Here is a 21,265-nt window from a genome sequence, read left to right on the forward strand (position 1 = left end):
CAATATCCTGTATAGACATCAAAACGTCTCCTGTGCTGCAGCATGCACTCATTCGTTGTCATGCTCTGCTGTGGTATTAAAAAAAGTATCTGCTTGTCTCCAGTCATGTAAAATGAATTGCACGTAATGCGTTATATTATAATGGATACCCGTATCCGGGGTGGTCTGCGAATCCACGAAGAACAATTGATAAAACCGCATATCTAAGGCTCTGCGCTGTCCTATTAGTGAGGATATGTGGTAGGCATGTTCTCTGCTATCCACTTTACGCTTTCATTGTTATTTTGGGTATAGGGGAGGGTCACTTGTTTTCTTTTTTCATGCGTTCAGGGACGGCAGGGTAAAACTATATTTGACTATGGCACTAAGAGGTGATATCCACATTAGTGGATAACAATAAGAAAGAGACTTGAAAGGACCCCTGCAGCAGTTGTGAGTAGGGACAGATTATTACATTAGTTCAACTCCTTTCTTTCCCATGAGTTTCGCGTAATTCACACGAAACAATTTCTGGAGATGAATCACAAATCACATTGCACCGCTAATTTCCGTATAGATGCAGCAGAAATAAGCATGCAGTCTCCCCTCAAAAATATTATTATTTTTTTTTTACATTGGATATATGGTGGATATGAGGGTTGCATAGACTTAGAAAAGAGAAGCCAGCCATCGTAGAACCGCCTTTCTCAGGTAAATATCATAAACATACTTACTGTAAGGTAAACAAATGCGGTGGGAATTAAAATCATTCAAACACAAAACTGTAATCAGGGAACAGAATGTATTGGTGTAGATTCACATATTATACACAGTGTAGCAGCCGTCGGGCATAAATACAGTAATGCATTTTGTGATTTTACAAGGTACGGTAAAGGAACAAGAAGAACACAAGAACTAATGGTGTTGTGTTAATGTGCAATAGGCCTTTCCTGGTACTCCCCTAGCTATTGGCCACCCTTTCCTCTTTTCGTCTGTCTGTCTGTCTGTCTGTCTGTCTGTCTGTCTGTCTGTCTGTCTGTCTGTCTGTCTGTCTGTCTGTCTGTCTGTCTGTCTGTCTGTCTGTCTGTCTGTCTGTCTGTCTGTCTGTCTGTCTGTCTGTCTGTCTGTCTGTCTGTCTGTCTGTCTGTCTGTCTGTCTGTCTGTCTGTCTGTCTGTCTGTCTGTCTGTCTGTCTGTCTGTCTGTCTGTCTGTCTGTCTGTCTGTCTGTCTGCCTGTCTGTCTGCCTGGTATAGGACTTCATGGTGTGATGTTCCGAGAGGAACGAGAAAGCAGGCTGCGAGCGGTGGTGAGAGCATGCGGTGAGGCCAATGGAAATGAAGTGACATCACGGATTCTCCAGCTGCAGAGGGAACAATGAGAATTCACATACATGTAAGTCAAGGAGGGTGAGCTGGGTATTAGGTGTGTTTTGCTTGGTGTGGTTTGATAGAACACAGGCTATCAAGGTAGTTTCTCTTCATCTCACCTGCATCTTGCTGTAGATCCATGGCAGTAGGCTGGACACCTTGGTGTAGACTCCCGGCCTGTTACTCTGCCCACAGCCACTGCCCCAGCTGGTCACGCCCACCAGCTGCCAAAGGTTGTCACTGGTCTGGCACACCAGAGGACCACCACTGTCTCCCTTTGAGAGGAATGGAGAGGAGGGATGATTGAACAGGGGCCGAGGTGTGGAAAGCACCTGATACAATATCACTGTATGTTTTAAAGTGGTGGATAGCAGATGAGGTAGAAGGGAATTTGAGTCGTGGGAGAGGCAATTTTCATCAGCCCCAAGGCAGCTAAGATGACGACAAGCGTTTGTGCAGGAGAGGACAGCTCTGGACTATGGAAGTTCAGAAATATCATGAATAATGTTGGCATTAAATGTTCTAAGACAGTGAGTCAGTTAGACTCTGGGAAGAATACAGAATGTTCCTGTCGTAGAACATCTGGTGTCCATAGGGAGGACAGTTTGCCAATCTCTGCATCTATGGCTGTAAAAGAAAAAGTACAGTATATATATATTTTTAAAATATTTTGTATGTTAATGGTATAGAGAGAGATATACATTTTTTAAATTTAATAGCGGTGAAAGGTAGGAGAAAGAGCGTTGAACGAGTAGGGGCCAAAATTGAACCCATGCTGCCAGCGGTACATTGTACCACCACGGGTGCCACATCTTCTTAAACCGTTGCGTAAATAACCGTTACGTGAATTGAGATTTATAAACTTGGTGCGCGCCGTACCTACATACACTTGTTTTCCGTTATAAATCCGACCTGTCGTAAAACTGCGTGTGAACAAAAACCCCCGTTCACCCTTTTATGGTGACAATAACGCCTTTCATTTGCTGTATAACCTGGAAAGAAAGAGCAATTGCAAATTTGATCAAATGTTTTTGGAGGTGTTGACAGAATATGAAAATATTTTGCAATAACCTATGCTGTATTTGCCAAAGGACTGTGACAGTTTTCTGAAGAAGAAAAAAACAATGGCTAATTGTTGAGGACCTGTCAGCAGAACGTTTTAAAGTCAACAGTTTTGCTTTGACATTTCCAACCAACCTAAATATGCTAGACTGCTTCGAAATTCTAAAACATTGTCTAGGCTACTCAACAACAACAAAAAATATAAATTACAGTAGGTTACTTACAGTAGTTCCATTCACAATTCAATGTAAAATATCAACTGTCTGTTCGCCTGTTAAATTCAACTGTTATGTTATAAACCGCGCCGCTTATGCGATCGTATAGACTACAGCAAAACGTGAAGTACACAGCCTGTCTATTTACTAGGCCCAATTAAATGAGAGAGGCGCGTGGTATTTTTGAACATTTCTTCGGGAATGCACCACAGCCAGAAAAGGTGAGGATTTTTTTTCTGCAATGGTTATTCAAAATAAAATAAATAGGAAATAGATGTGTCTTATTATTTTAGATTCCAAAAACTAAACACTCGAGACTTTCGCTCTTCTCACTAACTGCATCTTATAATGATTTTTTTGTTGTTGTTGTGTGTCATCATATCCCACGTTTGTACAAAATACTGTACATGCTTGCAATACAATACTTCAGCCACTATAAAATGTGTGTAAGCATGGTCTGAAGTCTACATGGAGGTAAGCATGTTCTCATGTTCTTCTTTTTATAATAAATGAGTGAGGTTAATTAATGAGTCCCCAGGCCTGTAAATAGAGGGTGAACTGAACTACAGCAGGTGGACATGTACCTGACAGGAGTCCCTGACCCCATTGAGATCACCGGCACACAGCATGTTGTTGGACACACTGCCAGAGTATACCTTGGAGCTGTTACACACACGCACGTCGATGATGTCAACGGTCACCTGCATCAGGGCTTTGGAGAGTTTCGCTGTGAAGGGACACATACAGTACACAGCCATTCTCCAAACACACACACACTTCAGCTAGGGACACAATAGCTAGTTGCTCTAGGCAAACCGTTGCTCTACTGGATATAGCATAGATTCCTGCAATGAGAAGACATTGAGATAGGATGAATGATGCATGTGTAGCCTCCTTTCTCCACGTCGGATAGGCCATTGAGCAATTCTGGAAAATACCAGACGGGCTGGTTCATTTTATAGCCTAGTGGGCCTGTCTAAATTCTTGTTGTTTCTTGTGCAAAATTATAATTATTTGGCTGATAATCGTTTTTAAAAGGGCTTGTGTGGGGGCCTCGAGGATAGAAGTGTGTTAGAAATGGCCGGGGTCGAATTCTGTTCCCAGTCCGTCCCTGTTGTCTCACTCTAGATAAGCATTCTGTATGCACTTTCCTTTAGTGTAGTCCATCTCTCCCTCTCTCCACTCCCTTGTCTCTCTCTTCCTACCTGATCCCGCATCTATTGTTCCGAAGCCCGAGATCCAGCATTTGGTTCCACGGGGGAATGTCTGGTCAAAGGCTGGCAAACAGGCAGGCTGAACCGCATCTGAATAACAAACATACACGCAGGAAGTTAGACAAACAGAGCGGCATACAGGCTTCAGACACGAGAACACACAGTGACAAAAATGACACACGTGTGCACACACACACACACACACACACACAAATGAGCGGTGGTGGGGTAAAGTACTCAATTGTCATACTTGAGTAAAAGTAAAGATACCTTTAATAGAAAATGACTCAAGTAATATAATAATAATAATAATAATAATAATAATATATGCCATTTAGCAGACGCTTTTATCCAAAGCGACTTACAGTCATGTGTGCATACATTCTACGATAACAACATTAGACCATTAGACCATAACAACATTAGACCATAACAACATTAGACCATAACAGCATTAGACCATTAGATCATAACAACATTAGATCATAACAACATTAGATCATAACAACATTAGACCATTAGACCATAACAACATTAGACCATAACAACATTAGACCATAACAACATTAGACCATTAGATCATAACAACATTAGACCATTAGACCATAACAACATTAGACAATTAGATCATAACAACATTAGATCGTAACAACATTAGATCATAACAGCATTAGACCATTAGATCATAACAGCATTAGACCATTAGACCATAACAACATTAGACCATAACAACATTAGACCATAACAACATTAGACCATTAGACCATAACAACATTAGACCATAACAACATTAGATCATAACAACATTAGACCATTAGACCATAACATTTACATTTAAGTCATTTAGCAGACGCTCTTATCCAGAGCGACTTACAAATTGGTGCATTCACCTTATGACATCCAGTGGAACAACCACTTTACAATAGTGCATCTAAATATTTTAAGGGGGGGAGGGGGGGTGAGAAGGATTACTTTATCCTATCCTAGGTATTCCTTAAAGAGGTGGGGTAAGTAAAACTGAAAGTCACCCAGTAAAATACTACTTGAGTAAAAGTCTAAAAGTATTTGGTTTTTAAATATACTTAAGTATCAAAAGTAAATGGAATTGCTAAAATGTACTTAATTGTCAAAAGTAAAAGTATAAACCATTTCAAATTCCTTATATTAAGTAAACCAGAAGGCACCATTTAAATCTATTTTTATGGTTAGTCAAGGGCACACTCCAACACTCAGACATAATTTACAAACAAATGATTTGTGTTTAGTGAGTCCTGCAAGACCAGAGGCAGTAGGGATGACCAGGGATGTTCTTTTGATAAGTGTGTGAATTGGACCATTTTCCTGTCAAAATGTAGGAGTACTTTTGGGAGGGAAAATGTATAGAGTAAAAAGTACATTATTTTCTTTAGGAATGTAGTAAAAGTAAAAGTTGGCAAAAATATACATATTAAAGTACAGATACCTCAAAAAAATGACTTAAGTAGTACTTTAAAGTATTTGTACTTAAGTACTTTACACCCCTGCAAATGAGATTACCATTCTGACAGTGGATTCATCACAGACATTTAGAGGAAAAGGGCAAATGTTTTTACAGTGCTGTCCCAACATTGATGCTAGTGTTTCCGTAGCGTTTCTCTGATATACAAGGAATAGACCTGGACTCACCAGTGAAGACCACTGGGGAGGCCAGCTTCAGAATGGTGATGTCCTGGTCGTTGGTTACGTTGTTGTAGTTCTCATTCACGATGATCTTCTCTACGAGGTAGGGAGAAGGAAGCTGGTCTTGAGACACCACTCCTCCGTACACAAGCCACTTACTGGCGTCAAGAAACAACCTTCAATTGGCGAGGGGGAAAAAATAAAATAGATGTTCATTCACGTCTCAAACCAAGGCTGTAGCGTGTGACATATATGGTATCATTATTGTGGTAATACGGTGTTTAATTGAGTTATGGAGATTGGTTGTCCAGGTGAGGGTTGTTGAGGTGATGAGTCACACTGAGCAAGGTGCTGCACAGATCCACTACTAGTCTGTGTTTTACATGGGAATGTGTAAGTTAAAGGACTGACGTTATACTGCTGGCTAATGGCGCGTCAACCACATGTCACAAACTCTGAAATACAAGCTTGAAATCTAGTTGATCGGTCCTCTGACTAGTAATTCAAAGTTAGGGACCCTCGCATCATCTGAGTGTCACACCCTGATCTCTTTCACCTGTCCTTATGCTTGTCCCGACATGCTGAACTCTGACTAAGGAAATGACTTTGACAACAACATTTTTGGCAGTTAAATGCAAGAACCAAATTAATTTCATCAAAAAACAATCTATATGTTGTTGTTTCTTTACACTGTTTACGAGCATTATAGTTGTACTTTCTGTTCATGGTTAGAGTAGCTAGCTTGCCGTTAGTCAATTGGCATTCTCAATGAGTTCAAAACGAGCCGGATGCCACTCCGACATGTCATGAACGCAGCAGAGAGGGAAAGGTGGAGCTATTACCAAGGAACTACATAGCGTGTCTAGAATTAGTGCCAAGGGATCCGTTTGGAACTGAGCATTGTTGTCCTCTAGTCACTGACCTGGGGAAGCAGTGGGCAGCTGTCACCACAAAGTCAGGGGACACCAGCACCCCTCCACAGATATGTGATCTACCAAAGTGTAGAGACAGTTGCCAGGGCCATTGGCCCAGCTTGGCAACAGTGCCCCCTATGATCCGGGAGGTCAACTGCTGACGCCCACAATCTGGGAAAAGGGGGAGAAGTGGTCAAAAGGTTTGTATCTAATTGAACTAGAAGTCATATTTCAAACAGAAGGTTGATATAGGCCTGCCTGAGTGCAATATGTGAAATATGAACTGTTGAGCGCTCCTTACCTATACACTTCAGAGAGACCGTATTCTGGTCAGGGCAGGAAGAGCTACACAGCAACACAAGACGAATCATGTCAGCAACTCAGGATCTAACATCAAACCACGTTGGAAAACAGGCAGCATGGTTACAATTGATTTGAAACCTCCTTCGCGAGGCTTATAATGCGGTGTATGACAATGACATAACATTACATCCCAACCAGTCATGACAGGTAATGACAGGGAATGACTGAACACCACCATTCCCTCAACATTACTGGGACTCAAATGAGTAAATGCAAAAGTGCTAAGATTTGTAGAGGAGTTGAGCTCTCTTACCCGACGCTGACCTGGCCCTGGATGGATAAAGACGATCTGTTGTTCAGGGTTAGACCAATGGACTGCTGGGATTTCACGGCCTTGGTTGCAAAGGACCTGCATGGTCGACACACACACAAACACATTTAGAATCTGTCTGCCAAAGCGATACGAGAATTCCCCTCCCATGAAGCATTCCCAGAAACCCAATTTGCCACAGGCACACCAACCCCGAGAGAGAGAGAGGAGCGCAGAGATTCCATCTGAGAGTAAATACTGAAAATGGCAGCAGCTAAATGAGACGCCACTGAGCAAATGTCGGTGCGAGAAAGTGGTTCACGTGAGAGGTAGCGTACACAAATGGCTGTCGTGAGTGAAAGTGGTTACTCTCTAAATGCCGCGTATAGCATGGCTGCTGTGAGAGAAAGTAGTTCCTTCGTGAGGTAGCTCAGAAGATGTCGGCTGTGAAACAAGGTCATCTTACTTTCTGAAGCCCAGTCGGGCACAGGTTCGGTTGGCGTAGCTCTGGTCCCATCCCCGGTAACACACTGGGAGGAAACGGTCGTCCTGAGACGTTCTGACCTGTAGAGCACCGTCCGCCCCAAACCTCACTGGAGAGAGAAGGAGAGGAGGGATGGAATACTAAGATACAAGAAAGGGTTATGTTTGTCCGCTCGGCAGACGTCGAGTGTACGTCCACCTGCCCGCCTGGCTTTCTTTTCTGCGCATCTACCTGCACGCATGTTTGTCTTTATGTCTGTCTGTCTGTTTGTGTGTGTGTGTGTGTGTGTGTGTGTGTGTGTGTGTGTGTGTGTGTGTGTGTGTGTGTGTGTGTGTGTGTGTGTGTGTGTGTGTGTGTGTGTGTGTGTGTGTGTGTGTGTGTGTGTGTGTGTGTGTGTGTGTGTGTGTGTGTGTGTGTGTGTGTGTGTGCTTACCACAGTTAGACTCATCGGTGCCCAGTCGGCAGTCTCGCAGACCGTCACATTGGACCGTGGAGTTGGAGCAGGTGTCATGAACGGGCACGCTCAACTGCTTCTCATAGTGCCCCTCATCCTCACTGTCATGGTGGTTGAGGGTGACAGCCGCAGTTGCCAATCTGGTACCGTAACGCACTACCCAGAGAGAGAGAGAGAGAGAGAGAGAGAGAGAGAGAGAGAGAGAAAGACATGAAATGAAATAGACCAGAGAGACGATGGAAGGGTTGGATGGGTTAGGTTGGGGGGCACAGAGAACAGGTAAGGGTGGGGGGAAGAGGAGAGATGGAGGAAGAGATAGACGAGGAAGACTGTCAATGCCTGTACAAATACAGTAGGGGAAGGGGAAACCTAGTCTGTCGCACAACTGAATTCATTCAACCAAAATGTGTCATTTAACCCCTGCCGAATCAGAGAGTAGCTTATGAATAAATGAATAAACAGGCATACATGTACATGAGTAACAACATATGAATAAATATAAAGACAAACCTGGCCTTACCTCCGAGCCAGATGGCAATGCCCAGGAGGAGCAGCAGAACGATGCCTCCTGACCCACCAAAGCACTTGGCACTACGGTGGCAGCATTTGCCTTTCTTCTTCTTGTTAGAAAGAGCTAGAACAACACACACAGCAAACACGTCAAATAGATATAACTTACTCAGGAGACCATATAGAGACCATACACTGAGTGTAGAAAACATTAGCAACACCTTCCTAATATTGAGTTGCAGCCCCTTTTGCCTTCAGAACAGCTGCAATGCGTTGGGGCATGACCTCTACAAGGTGTCGAAAGCGTTCCACAGGGATGCTGGCCCATTTTGACTCCAATGCTTCCTGCAGTTGTGTCAAGTTGGCTGGATGTCCTTTGTGTGGTGGACCATTCTTGAAACACACGGGAAACTGTAGAGCGTGAAATCCCTAGCAGCATTGCAGTTCTTTACACACTTAAACCAGACCCCGTTCAAGGGCACTTTAATAATTTGTCTTGCCAATTCACCCTCCGAATGAAACACACACATAATCCATGTCTCAGTTGTCTTAAGGCTTAAAAATCCTTCTTTAACCTGTTTCCCCACCTTCATCTACACTGACTGAAGTGGATTTAAGAAGTGACATTAATAAGGGATCATAGCTTTCACCTGGTCAATCTATGTCATGGAAAGAGCATGTGTTCATAATGTCTTGTACACTCTGTACCACACGCAACCGCTTAAAATCTCTACGGGATCGGTGTCCCCCCCCCGCTGAGCTAACGTAGGCTAATGTGATTAGCATGAGATTGTAAGCAACAAAAGAAATCCCAGGACATAGACATAGCTGATATGGGCAGAAAGCTTGCCATGTTAATTGTTTGAGGAGAGTGCACAATTATGAACTTGAAAATGTATTAATAAACCTATTAGGCACATTTGGGCCGTCTTGGTACAACATTTTGAACAGATATGCGTTCATTGGAACTAAACTTTGCACATATACGTCTAAAACGTTGCACATATACTGTTGCCAACGTGCTTCTACACCTGCATTACTTGCAGTTTGGGGATTTAGGCTGGGTTTCTGTGCAGCACTTTGACATATCAGCTGAAGGGCTATATAAATAAATTTGATTTGATTTTGGCCAAAATCTAAATTGCACCTGGGCTGGAATATTACATCATGGTCTTTCTCTTGCATTTCAAAGATGACAGTATCATCTTTTACAAGATCTAATGTGGTATATTCTCCTACATTCATTTCTAATTACCACAAACCTCAAAGTGTTTCCTTTCAATTGGTATCAAGCAAATGTATATCCTTGCTTCAGGTCCTGAGCTTACAGGCAGTTTGATCTTGGTATGTCATTCTAGGCAACAACAAAAAAAGAAAAAAGGTGTTGGATCCATAATGATAAAATCAGTCTCCTATTTTACATGTCAACTATCATCTACATCTGTCCTAGGTCTGATGGACAGATCTCAGGTGGAATAGGAAAGTGAAGAGGAAAACAGAATGTGAGGAGGTGGAACGTATTCCAGCAGAACTCCCACCTGATATTTGAGGTCAATAAGGGATCATAGCTTTCACCTGGATTCGCCTGGTCAATCTGTGTCACGGAAAGAGCAGGTGTTCCTAATGTTACTAACCTGCGGCGGCAGGGTAGCCTAGTGGTTAGAGGGTTGGACTAGTAACCGTAAAGGTTGCGAGATCGAATCCCCGATCTGTCAAGGTAAAAATCTGTCGTTCTGCCCCTGAACAGGCAGTTAACCCACTGTTTCTAGGCCGTCACTGAAAATAAGATTTTTTTGTAACTTGCCTAGTTAAATAAAGGTAAAATAAATTAAAAAACATGTTCTTTACACTCAGTGTATAGCCACCACATAATGCTGAGACATAATGAGGGAGTTAAAATCACACTTCACAAGGATGTTTTTATAAAACACATGTGTTTCAACTTGTGTTATTTTACACAACTTTCACTGATGGTTTGTAGTCCCCTGAAAGCAAACAAGGAGTGGCGAAAACGGGACTGGGACAGAACTGCAGTATATAGAGAGTATTACTCACATATACTGGGCTGGCAGACATGCTGTGCAGCCACTGGTGGGGGATGCTGGGGGATGTAGTATAGCTGGTTGGGAGGAGTGGGCCTTGGACCCGCTCCATAGACTAGCTCTTCATAGGACTGGAGGGGCGGGAGGGTGTGCACCTCAACAGAGTAGTATGGAGGAGGGAGCTCGTTCTGGAGGGGAGAACACAGAGAAAAACAGAGATCGTTAAGAAGTCAGTCATTCAAGAATATTCGGATCTAACACCCAACACCCAACTTAAAGGCCCAGTGTTTTGTATCATATTGTACAAAAAAGGATGAAATGAACACTATAAATGTGTGAAAAAAAGTGATGTTTTATTTCCTGATAGTTGCTGGTTGATAATACAATCTACACAGGACCTTCATACCAGGCGGTATAGGTTTTAAAGTCCCAGTGCAGTCAAAAACGTGATTTTTCGGTGTTTTATAAAATAATACTTTGACATTGTGAAAAAGATGATAATGCCCTTTTAATGTAAGAGCTGTTGAAAAAGACCGTCTGAAATGTCATTGTTTTTGGTGGGATGGCGTTTTGGCCTGCCTGGTGACATCACCATGTGGTAAATGTGTTAATAGACCAACAAGAAATAGTTTTCCAAACCTTTCTGGCAATAACAGCTTTTCCCCTCCCCACTCAGACCACTCCCAGAGAGTCCTAGCAAAAATCTTTTGGGATAAATCTTTTTTCGCTCATTTTACGACAATTTTACGGAAAAACGATTACATTCAGACACTAAAATGTTCCCCAGAAATTATTTGATATTGAGATGAAAATCCCCTGTAAAAACTCCCATGCAGGAACCTCCTGATTCTTCCATAAACAATAGTGTATGGGGTGCTGCCTAGAGCATACACGTTGATTGCGAAAAGGGCTTACAGATGGTTGATAATTGGTGAAAAAGGTATTCTAGTATCTTCAGGTTTAGATGTAACTCATTGTCGGCCATAATAATATTGTCCTTATTGAGCAAGTGTGAGATCCCAAGACTTGAATAACCAACTCAAGCACAATAGAAGTGCCCATCATGTCTCTGGGCAACAATGTGCTAAGATTCCCAAAAGGCCCCTTATTCATTTCCTCCTCTCTTTAACATGCTCTCATTTCTGCTTTATATTCATCTGCTCCCCATAGCGCTTTCAAGCATCTCAGACAATAGAGCTAATCATCGTCGCCAGGGCCGCAGCCGAGCTCACATTGCCCCCCCCCCCCCCCCGGAGTCTCTATTGTTGCCATGGAGAAGAAGGGTGGCTCCCATGGAGACAACGGAACAGCAAACTCCAAAAGGAAGTTGTGATTGTCCCCTGTCCCTGTTTGTATCACATACACATGTGTTTTGTAACCCACGTCCACATAGGTGATTTGTAACCCACATCCACACAGGTGATTTGTAACCCACATCCACACAGGTGATTTGTAACCCACGTCCACACAGGTGATTTGTAACCCACGTCCACACAGGTGATTTGTAACCCACGTCCACTCAGGTGATTTGTAACCCACGTCCACACAGGTGATTTGTAACCCACGTCCACACAGGTGATTTGTAACCCACGTCCACACAGGTGATTTGTAACCCACGTCCACTCAGGTGTTCTGTAACCCACGTCCACACAGGTGATTTGTGACCCACGTCCACACAGGTGATTTGTAACCCACGACCACACAGGTGATTTGTAACCCACGTCCACACAGGTGATTTGTGACCCACATCCACACAGGTGATTTGTAACCCACGTCCACACAGGTGATTTGTAACCCACATCCATACAGGTGATTTGTAACCCACGTCCACACAGGTGATTTGTAACCCACATCCACACAGGTGATTTGTAACCCACTTCCACACAGGTGATTTGTAACCCACATCCACACAGGTGATTTGTGACCCACATCCACACAGGTGATTTGTAACCCACATCCACACAGGTGATTTGTAACCCACGTCCATACAGGTGATTTGTAACCCACGTCCACACAGGTGATTTGTAATCCACATCCACACAGGTGATTTGTAACCCACTTCCACACAGGTGATTTGTAACCCATGTCCACACAGGTGATTTGTGACCCACATCCACACAGGTGATTTGTAACCCACGTCCACACAGGTGATTTGTAACCCACATCCACACAGGTGATTTGTAACCCACGTCCACACAGGTGTTCTGTAACCCACATCCACACAGGTGATTTGTAACCTACGTCCACACAGGTGTTCTGTAACCCACATCCACACAGGTGATTTGTGACCCACGTCCACACAGGTGATTTGTAACCCACGTCCACACAGGTGATTTGTAACCCACGTCCACACAGGTGATTTGTAACCCACATCCACACAGGTGCAGGCCCGTCAGTCTGATAGTGTGCTTTCCCTCCCTGGGGCTGGATGACAGACAGCCAGGGTGTCAATATTGGTTTTGAGTTCTGTCTCTCTTTTCATTGATGGCTTCTCACTTTACATTGTGTATTACTTACAATGACAGCCTACACAGGCCAAACCCTGATGACGCTGGGCCAATTGTGCTCCACCCTGTTGGACTCCCAATCACGGCCGGTTGTGATATAGCCTGGATTCGAACCAGGGTGTCTGCAGTGACGTCTCAAGCACTGAGATTCAGTGCCTCAGACCGCTGTGTCACTTGGGAGGGATGACATTGCATTTAACGTCCCTAACTAGTTCGGATGTTGGGACTTTGGCTGATCTGCCATTGACTATGTTTATGTTTGCGATGACCGACATGGAAGGAATCTGCTTCCTCATGGTACAACATGCATGACCTCCACACACTGATTCCCACAACAGATTAGTAGTGTGCTCTGCTCCGCATCTAGACGTGCTGAGGATTGGTGGGGACACAACCTTTACACAACATTACAAGATTTTCAGTCAGAGTTTTGATTTCGTAGGGGCTAGGCTGTAGTGATGATCCCAAGGCTCAAAAAGGTCATGACATCCTATAGGTCTGGAGCATACTGAAGTGTTCGTCTGGTTGAGGATAAAGAGTGCTAACCAAAAATGACTTGTGTCTACATTGGGGTTTCCATGGTAACTCGTCAACACTAATATTATTTTTGACTGTTTTATTTCCGAAGAACTCAGTCAGTTACAGGGCATCTCGGTCAAGCCCACTAACTCTCTCACCCTAGAGAATGGACCAGACGCACTATAAATAAATTCAGAAACACCCTCCCGAATCAGAAGAACCGTCACACAGACCCGCCACGCTCCATAGGAAGCCAAGAGGCAGGCATGTACCATATTGTGTCTTCTCTATCTGAAAATCCCCAAAACACCCACTGTCTGGTTTATAAGCTCCTACATCTCCATTTGAAAACACCGGCTGTATTTGACCAGAAAGTCCATGGGAGGTGCCATTTGACCTGAATCCATAATATGCACAGAAAGGGTTCCTCTCATGGACCTCTATCCTTAGTTCCCCCAAACTATGTGACGGTTTAACACACATCTGTGTGCTTTCATGGTCATTCCTCCTATATTGCCATAAACGTATACAATATACCTGATACCTCCCCAAGCACAACAATAAACAAAGATGGGATTTACTGTTATCTGTCTCGGTGACATAGAGTAGACTCCTTGGCTCAGTCAGTAATAATACCGGTTTATAACCTAAACCTTTTCTCTGGTAAACGGCTCCAGTTTCATGACCATAGGCACAAAACGGCAATGCAAATGAACCAGAGTACTTGTGCGTGGATGTTCAGTTAGTGTAAGAGCCGGGTTAGCCTGAATTCCCAACGGAATCGACAGAGGTCAATAGACATTGTTCCCCCTTTGGCATTTTCCAGTATTTACTGTAAAATGATGAGGTTTTAGGTTTCAGGTACATTTCAAATGGCAGACTGTACTTATAAACAATAACGTTGTTAAAAATACGGTAACTTTGAACGTCAATTCCAAAGAGTCCCTTAGAGCTTAAAATAGCAGACAAAGAGGTCAAACGGAACCAGCCCACGTTGATTGTTGATTCACTAATCGAGACAGATAAATCCTCTGTTGCAGATGGAACTCAACAGTAGCAGGGCGGAGTGGGCCTATCGGGGGCCGTTTTCACCTCGAGTCTTATTTTGCTCTCTGACCACGTATTCTGGTTCCACAAACCTGGGCGAATAGACTCATTTGAGACATAAATCCACACACCATTTAGATGAAGGACCCCGACGTCCAACACAATATTTTCCACATGGGGGATTCGACATACATTCAACACACCGTGCGAAGCAACACAGTAGAGACCGGAGACAGGAGGCCACCGCAATGAGGTCATATGGGGCTCCAGCTACACACCAGCTTGACCCTGTGCCTCTAGCTTAGCTCCTAGTAGCATACCAACACATTTGGTCACATGCCCCGCAATCTGTCCATGATGTGGCAAAAAGCACAACCTTTGAGAACACCATCCATACACGAGGGAAACTTTTACTTAAAAAAAAAAAAAAAACAGCCTGACAGTGAGAGTACGAGTATAGTATGTTCCGTGTGTTTGAGAAAGAAAATAGTGTTGTTTTGGAGGCAGCTGATAGAAGTCAGCCCAGGAGAAACAGACAAAGAACCAGACAAGCAGAGAACAAGGAGGAGAGGATAAAGGAATAACTTACCGGGTCTTGCTTTGCCATCGGACGCTGAGGGGAGCAGTGAGGAGAGTGGAGGTGAGACCTGGTCGGAGAGGCTTTTCACAGGGCCACTCAAACAGTCCCGGAACAGTGATCAGAGCATGCTGACGCCACATTTGACACCCCTCCTCCTTTCTTCTCACTGTCTGTCCCTGAACCCCCTCCAACTTAGCCCGCACAGGTGGGACTGCCCCCCCTCCATCCAACCCCTCCCTCTCTCATCTCCTCTTCACAGAAATGGGTGTGTCCCAGTGCGCTACTTTCCCACCTACCAGACCGGTTTCACTGTAGCCAGGGAGAGACAAGGATTGATTCACACAGTGTGGCCTGCTCCATTCTGGCTCAGGTGACACCAGCTGGGCAATCAGAGCCAGGGACAAAAAAACGGCGCCCTCTCAGACAGCCACATTACATTGGTGGCTGATGTGTTTCTCATGTCTTCAGTTTCAAAAATTCTGTCAGTCAGCAAAGTCGCAACTTGTGCGATGCAGAGTTTGTTCCAAGTACACAGCAGTGGATCCAATCAAGTGTGTCGACATTATATTGAAATATTGAGTTGGAACATCGATGAAACTCAAAGAAATGTACGGAGCAAAATCTTGCTGCCCATTCACAAACTTCATCTTCATAGTCACGTACAGTAACACAGGGATGTCGACGGAATTAACCGTGCTCAGGAAAACAAATAGAATGGCGCCGTGTCAACGAAGTTCATGACCTTCCGATATCTTACTCATTATGCATCAAACAGTTGATTCGTGAGGTCAAGGTGTACCGAATGAGCTCAGACTGCATTCCTTCTCCTAGAGAAAGCACAGGCATGCAGACGCCCACCCATACATGCGCGCCCACACACAACTTGCCAAGTGAAATGATCTTAGGATCAACCTAGAAATCCTCTGACGAGAAGGTTGCTTATTTTCATTGGATCAACCACCCCCTCCTTCTAAACCATTCCAAACAGAAACAAACAGAAAAGGATGGACGCCAGTAAGTAAACAAACGATTCTGTCTCCACTAAGGGAAGAGCTTCCAACCGTCATCTATGGTCAAGTTCACCATAACAAATGATGACGCCTTTCAGCAGAATATGAAGCAGACTTCAAATCAGCATTTACAGAGGTGATAGCCTGGTTCCTCTCTAGGTTTCTTCCTAGTGTTTGGCCTTTCTAGGGAGTTTTTCCTAGCCACCGTGCTTCTATAGGAAGTTGAGGTAGCTACTGTATGTACATCAGTGGAGGTTGGTGACTTGAACAATTGAGGAGGATGGGAGACCCACGGTATTTAATAAAGACATTTGTAGTAAAAATGATGGGGAGTGGGAATGAGAGGGCTACTCACACCGTGTTGGGAAGGGTTCACAGCAGTGGTTGAATGAGGGTATGAGGCCTGAGTTGAGGTGTTCAGAGGCTTGACGTCAGTGCAGGACAGGGGTTGAGGTGATCATACTGTAGGCTTCAGTGCAGGACAGGGGTTGAGGTGCTCATACTGTAGGCTTCAGTGCAGGACAGGGGTTGAGGTGCTCATACTGTAGGCTTCAGTGCAGGACAGGGGTTGAGGTGCTCATACTGTAGGCTTCAGTGCAGGACAGGGGTTGAGGTGCTGGACAGGGGTTGAGGTGCTCATACTGTATGCTTCAGTGCTGGACAGGGGTTGAGGTGCTCATACTGTAGGCTTCAGTGCAGGACAGTAGTTGGGTGCTCATACTGTAGGCTTCAGTGCTGGACAGGGGTTGAGGTGCTGGACAGGGGTTGAGGTGCTCATACTGTAAGCTTCAGTGCTGGACAGGGGTTGAGGTGCTCATACTGTATGCTTCAGTGCTGGACAGGGGTTGAGGTGCTCATACTGTAGGCTTCAGTGCTGGACAGGGGTTGAGGTGCTCATACTGTAGGCTTCAGTGCAGGACAGGGGTTGAGGTGCTCATACTGTAGGCTTCAGTGCAGGACAGGGGTTGAGGTGCTCATACTGTAGGCTTCAGTGCAGGACAGGCTCATCGTGGACGGTTGGTGTTAGAGAAGAGCTCAGCTCTTCCACCGAGGGCAGGACAGGATTTGACTGGGAAGACTAAAAACAATAACACAACACACTACACAGTTAGACAAAAGATCCAAGAATGAGTTAGTCCAAGCAAGGAGTAAAATCACTGATGTGCAATAATGTGATTGTGTGTAATTGACTCTACATACAGTAATGATACGAAATTGATAGGGGGACTCACAGTACTTGGAGAGGAAACATTAAATGTGCCAGTGGATGAGCGGACACATGAGACCTGGCTTCAGTTCATGTCAGGAGAAAGATGACAATGGTAGTGGAGTGGAGTGGTCATCACCTCTTACTCAGGGAACAGGAGGGGACTTCGCTGTAAATACAAATAGCAGATACATTCCATTACAGCTGCGCCATCGTCGGTTTGGGCAACGAGTTTATCCATGAAGTTAACCTCACCTTTGACTTCTCGCCCACTTGACAGATCAAAGTATCCCAGGAAACGTTCCTGAATAAATCCCTGATCATTCACATATCTGACGATAACTGACAACTGCAAGCAGACCGGTGGCAACGTAGGTCCCAGAGTGGTGGGGCAATTGTTACGCCCTGGGGCCCAGAGTTTTTCCTTATCTGTTAACCTAACCAGGAAAACTCTGGACACTATAAAGGTATGACATTGATTAATCAATTGCAAAATGGCTTTCTTATGGGCTATGATGGGGGCAGTTTTTCCTAATCAGGTCACACGGTTTAAAAAAAAAAACCTGGCCCAGGGGAGGATGAAACCCCTGTCAAACTGCAGCTACCTTATATCTGTTCATATCCATTATATTTAGACTATATTAAGAGGGGGATTTCCTCTACCCAGACACAGAGACAACAACTGATAGACAATAGAGCTGGGCTGAGCTTGCTCAGCAGCACTTTATGCTTGTTTGCATCACGCAGGCCTATGCAACTGTAGGCCTAATAAAAATGTACTCACGTCTGTCATCACTATTATGTTGATGGAATAATTCCAGTTAATCTTTTTGGATTGAAAACGTATCGTTTGAATATAAGCCAAATTTGATCACATTCACATTTTCTCCTGACACACAAATGGACTGTAAATACACAACGTTACCAATTAGTTTACCCTGACCAGATGTACTGGGCGCGTAGGCTGTATGCAGCTGCTGTTCTTAGTAGATGACAGTTGATCAGGTTTTCATCCCATACAGCATGTCCGATCTCTAATGTTTCGGTGTAGCCTAGACTGCTGCAACATTTACCTCATTCGTTTTTTTATTGTGTCTGTCCGGAGTGATTATGTGTTATCCTCTTTGCTAAATAAATACAGAAGGGAAGTGGAAAGCCTGCTTGAGCCCGAAAAAACGCCTCTGCGCCAACCACTGTCTTTAATGTCACCTTTCAATGGATGATGCGATGGAAGCTATCAAATCGTTCTGAATTGATTTCGGCATCCCCATAAACCCCCAGTCTAAAGTTCCACATGTTCAGCAAGTAAAGCATCTTAACGTCTTTCCTTCTCGTCGGGTCCTTTAACAGCCAGTTCTTGCACGTCCCAAAACCCGGCGGTGTTGATCAACCGCTTGAGAACATCCCTGTTTCTTCGTACTTTCTCCTTGTGTTGCGCATTTTGAATGAGCAGACCTTCATCCATTACACACTCAGCAAAACAATAAACATCCCTCTCACTCTCAACTGGGTTTAATTTCAGCATACTTAACATGTGTAAATATTTGTATGAACATAACAAGATTCAACAGCTGAGACATAAACTGACCAAGTTCCACAGACATGTGACAAACAGAAATGGAATAATGTGTCCCTGAACGGGGGTCAAAATCAAAAGTAAGTCAGTATCTGGTGTGGCCACCAGCTGCATTATGTACTGCAGTGCATATCCTCCTCATGGACTGCACCAGATTTGCCAGTTCTTGTTGTGAGATGTTACCCCACTTCCAACAAGGCATCTGCAAGTTCCCAGACATTTCTGGGGGAATAGCCCTCAACCTCCGATCAAACAGGTCCCAGACGTGCTCAATGGGATTGAGATCCGGGCTCTTCGCTGGCCATAGCAGAACACTGACATTCCTATCTTGCAGGAAATCACGCACAGAACGAGCAGTATGGCTGGTGGCATTGTCATGCTGGAGGGTCAGAGTACAGGCCTCGGTGTAACGCTCATTCCTTCGATGGTAAACGCAAATCCGACCATCACCCCTGGTGAGACGAAACCGCGACTCGTCAGTGAAGAGCACTTTTGATGTCTGGTGAGGACAGACCTTGCAACAGGCCTATAAGCCCTTGGTCCAGCCTCTCTCAGCCTATTGCGGACAGTCTGAGCACTGCTGGAGGGATTCTGCGTTCCTGGTGTAACTTGGGCAGTTGTTCTTGTCATTCTGTACCTGTCCCTTCAGGTGTGATGTTCGGATGTACCAATCCTGTGCAGGTGTTGTTACACGTGGTCTACCACTGCGAGGACGATCAGCTGTCCGTCCTGTCTCCCTGTAGCGTCGGACATTGCAATTTATTGCTCTGGCCACATCTGCAGTCCTCATGCCTCCTTGCAGCATGCCTAAGGCATGTTCATGCAGATGAGCAGGGACCCTGGGCATCTTTCTTTTGAAGTTTTTCAGAGTCAGTAGAAAGGCCCCTTTAGTGTCCTAAGTTTTCATAACTGTGACCTTAATTGCCTACAGTCTGTAAGCTGTTAGTGTCTTGATGACTGCGTTCCATAGGTGCATGTTCATTAATTGTTTATGGTTCATTGAACCAGCATGGTAAACAATGTTTAAAGACTTAACAATGAAGATCTGTGAAGTTATTTGGATTTTTACAAATTATATGAGTTTATGATCAATGCGGCTTTTTCCCAGAAGCTTGATTCTGATGTGGGCATTTATATGCTTCCTGCTTTTTTATGCATTTTAGCTGAATGATCGATGTTCTTCAGGTTACTGTACACCCCTTTCACCCAAAGCTCAAGACTTTCCAAAAAGCAGGAGAGGCCAGCAATACAGGCGGCTTGATGAAAGGCTCCCTGTTAACCACCTTTTGATTCCAGTTGGTCTTGAACGCTCACACCTTCTCACCCTTATTCATGAAACTGATCTCAGGCAGAGGTCCACCCTCGCTTTTAATTCACACTTTGTCCTGTGTACCCCAGAGAATGAAAGTGGTTCTTCAGCAAAACGTCCACAACATTTTCGGTAGCGTTGGCCATTCTGCCATTCAGGCGGTGAAAACTGCACGCTCGCCGCTTGCGCTGGTATCTAGTGCTACTGCTACTTGCTACTGGAGATAATATGCAGTTGCAGCAGCGTACAGGGTGACTGTGAAAGTGTGTGTGTGTGTGTGTGTGTGTGTGTGTGTGTGTGTGTGTGTGTGTGTGTGTGTGTGTGTGTGTGTGTGTGTGTGTGTGTGTGTGTGTGTGTGTGTGTGTGTGTGTGTGTGTGTGTGTGTGTGTGTGTGTGTGTGTGTGTGTGTGTGTGTGTGTGTGTGTGTGTTGTCAGTGTGTGTGTGTGTGTGTGTGTGTGTGTGTGTGTGTGTGTGTATGTGTGTGTGTGTGTGTTGGGGTGTCAGTGTATGTATGTGTTGGAGTAGAGTCCAGTGTGTGAACATAGTCAGTGCAAGAGAGTTAGTGGGGAAAAAAGGGTCAATGCTGGTAGGTCCGGGTGACCATTTCTTTAGCCATTAAGGAGTCTTGTTTAGTAGTCATTATGGCTTGGGGATAGAAGCTGTTCAGGGTCCTGTTGGTTTCACACTTGGTGCACTTGTACCACTTGCCAACCCCATTGAGGAACTGTACCGTACACAGCACCTTGCAGTTAGATGCCGAGCAGTCTTAGATCCATCCTTTTAGATTTGTTGTGAATTGTTACATCCTACTGCACTGTTTTTTGTTTAAGTTTGACCTTTATTTAACAATGCAAGTCAATGAAGAACACATTTGTATGTACAACGACAGCCTAGCCCCTCCAAACGCTGGGCCAATTGTGCAGCGCCCCATGGGACCCCCAATCACAGCCGGTTGTGATACAGCCTGGAATCGAACCAGGGTCTGTAGTGACACCT

General features: G+C 44.5%; 1 protein-coding gene across 1 annotated transcript; it reads right to left on the bottom strand.

The window, feature by feature from the left end:
- Positions 1-1,114: 1,114 nt before the first annotated feature.
- On the bottom strand, positions 1,115-15,357 carry LOC124004881 (transmembrane protease serine 13-like). The gene is made up of 13 exons (XM_046313705.1): positions 15,176-15,357; positions 10,527-10,701; positions 8,482-8,595; positions 7,941-8,117; positions 7,490-7,616; positions 7,027-7,122; positions 6,712-6,755; positions 6,419-6,581; positions 5,503-5,672; positions 3,829-3,927; positions 3,208-3,350; positions 1,466-1,621; positions 1,115-1,339 (listed from the first exon to the last, which is right to left on the bottom strand). Exons 1-13 carry the CDS (start codon positions 15,191-15,193, stop codon positions 1,325-1,327), a joined length of 1,497 nt encoding a protein of 498 aa, XP_046169661.1. The 5' UTR covers positions 15,194-15,357; the 3' UTR covers positions 1,115-1,324.
- Between the last annotated feature and the right edge of the window lie 5,908 nt (positions 15,358-21,265).

This window comes from Oncorhynchus gorbuscha, linkage group LG19 (assembly GCF_021184085.1).
Source record: "Oncorhynchus gorbuscha isolate QuinsamMale2020 ecotype Even-year linkage group LG19, OgorEven_v1.0, whole genome shotgun sequence".
Classification (NCBI taxonomy): Eukaryota; Metazoa; Chordata; class Actinopteri; order Salmoniformes; family Salmonidae; genus Oncorhynchus; species Oncorhynchus gorbuscha.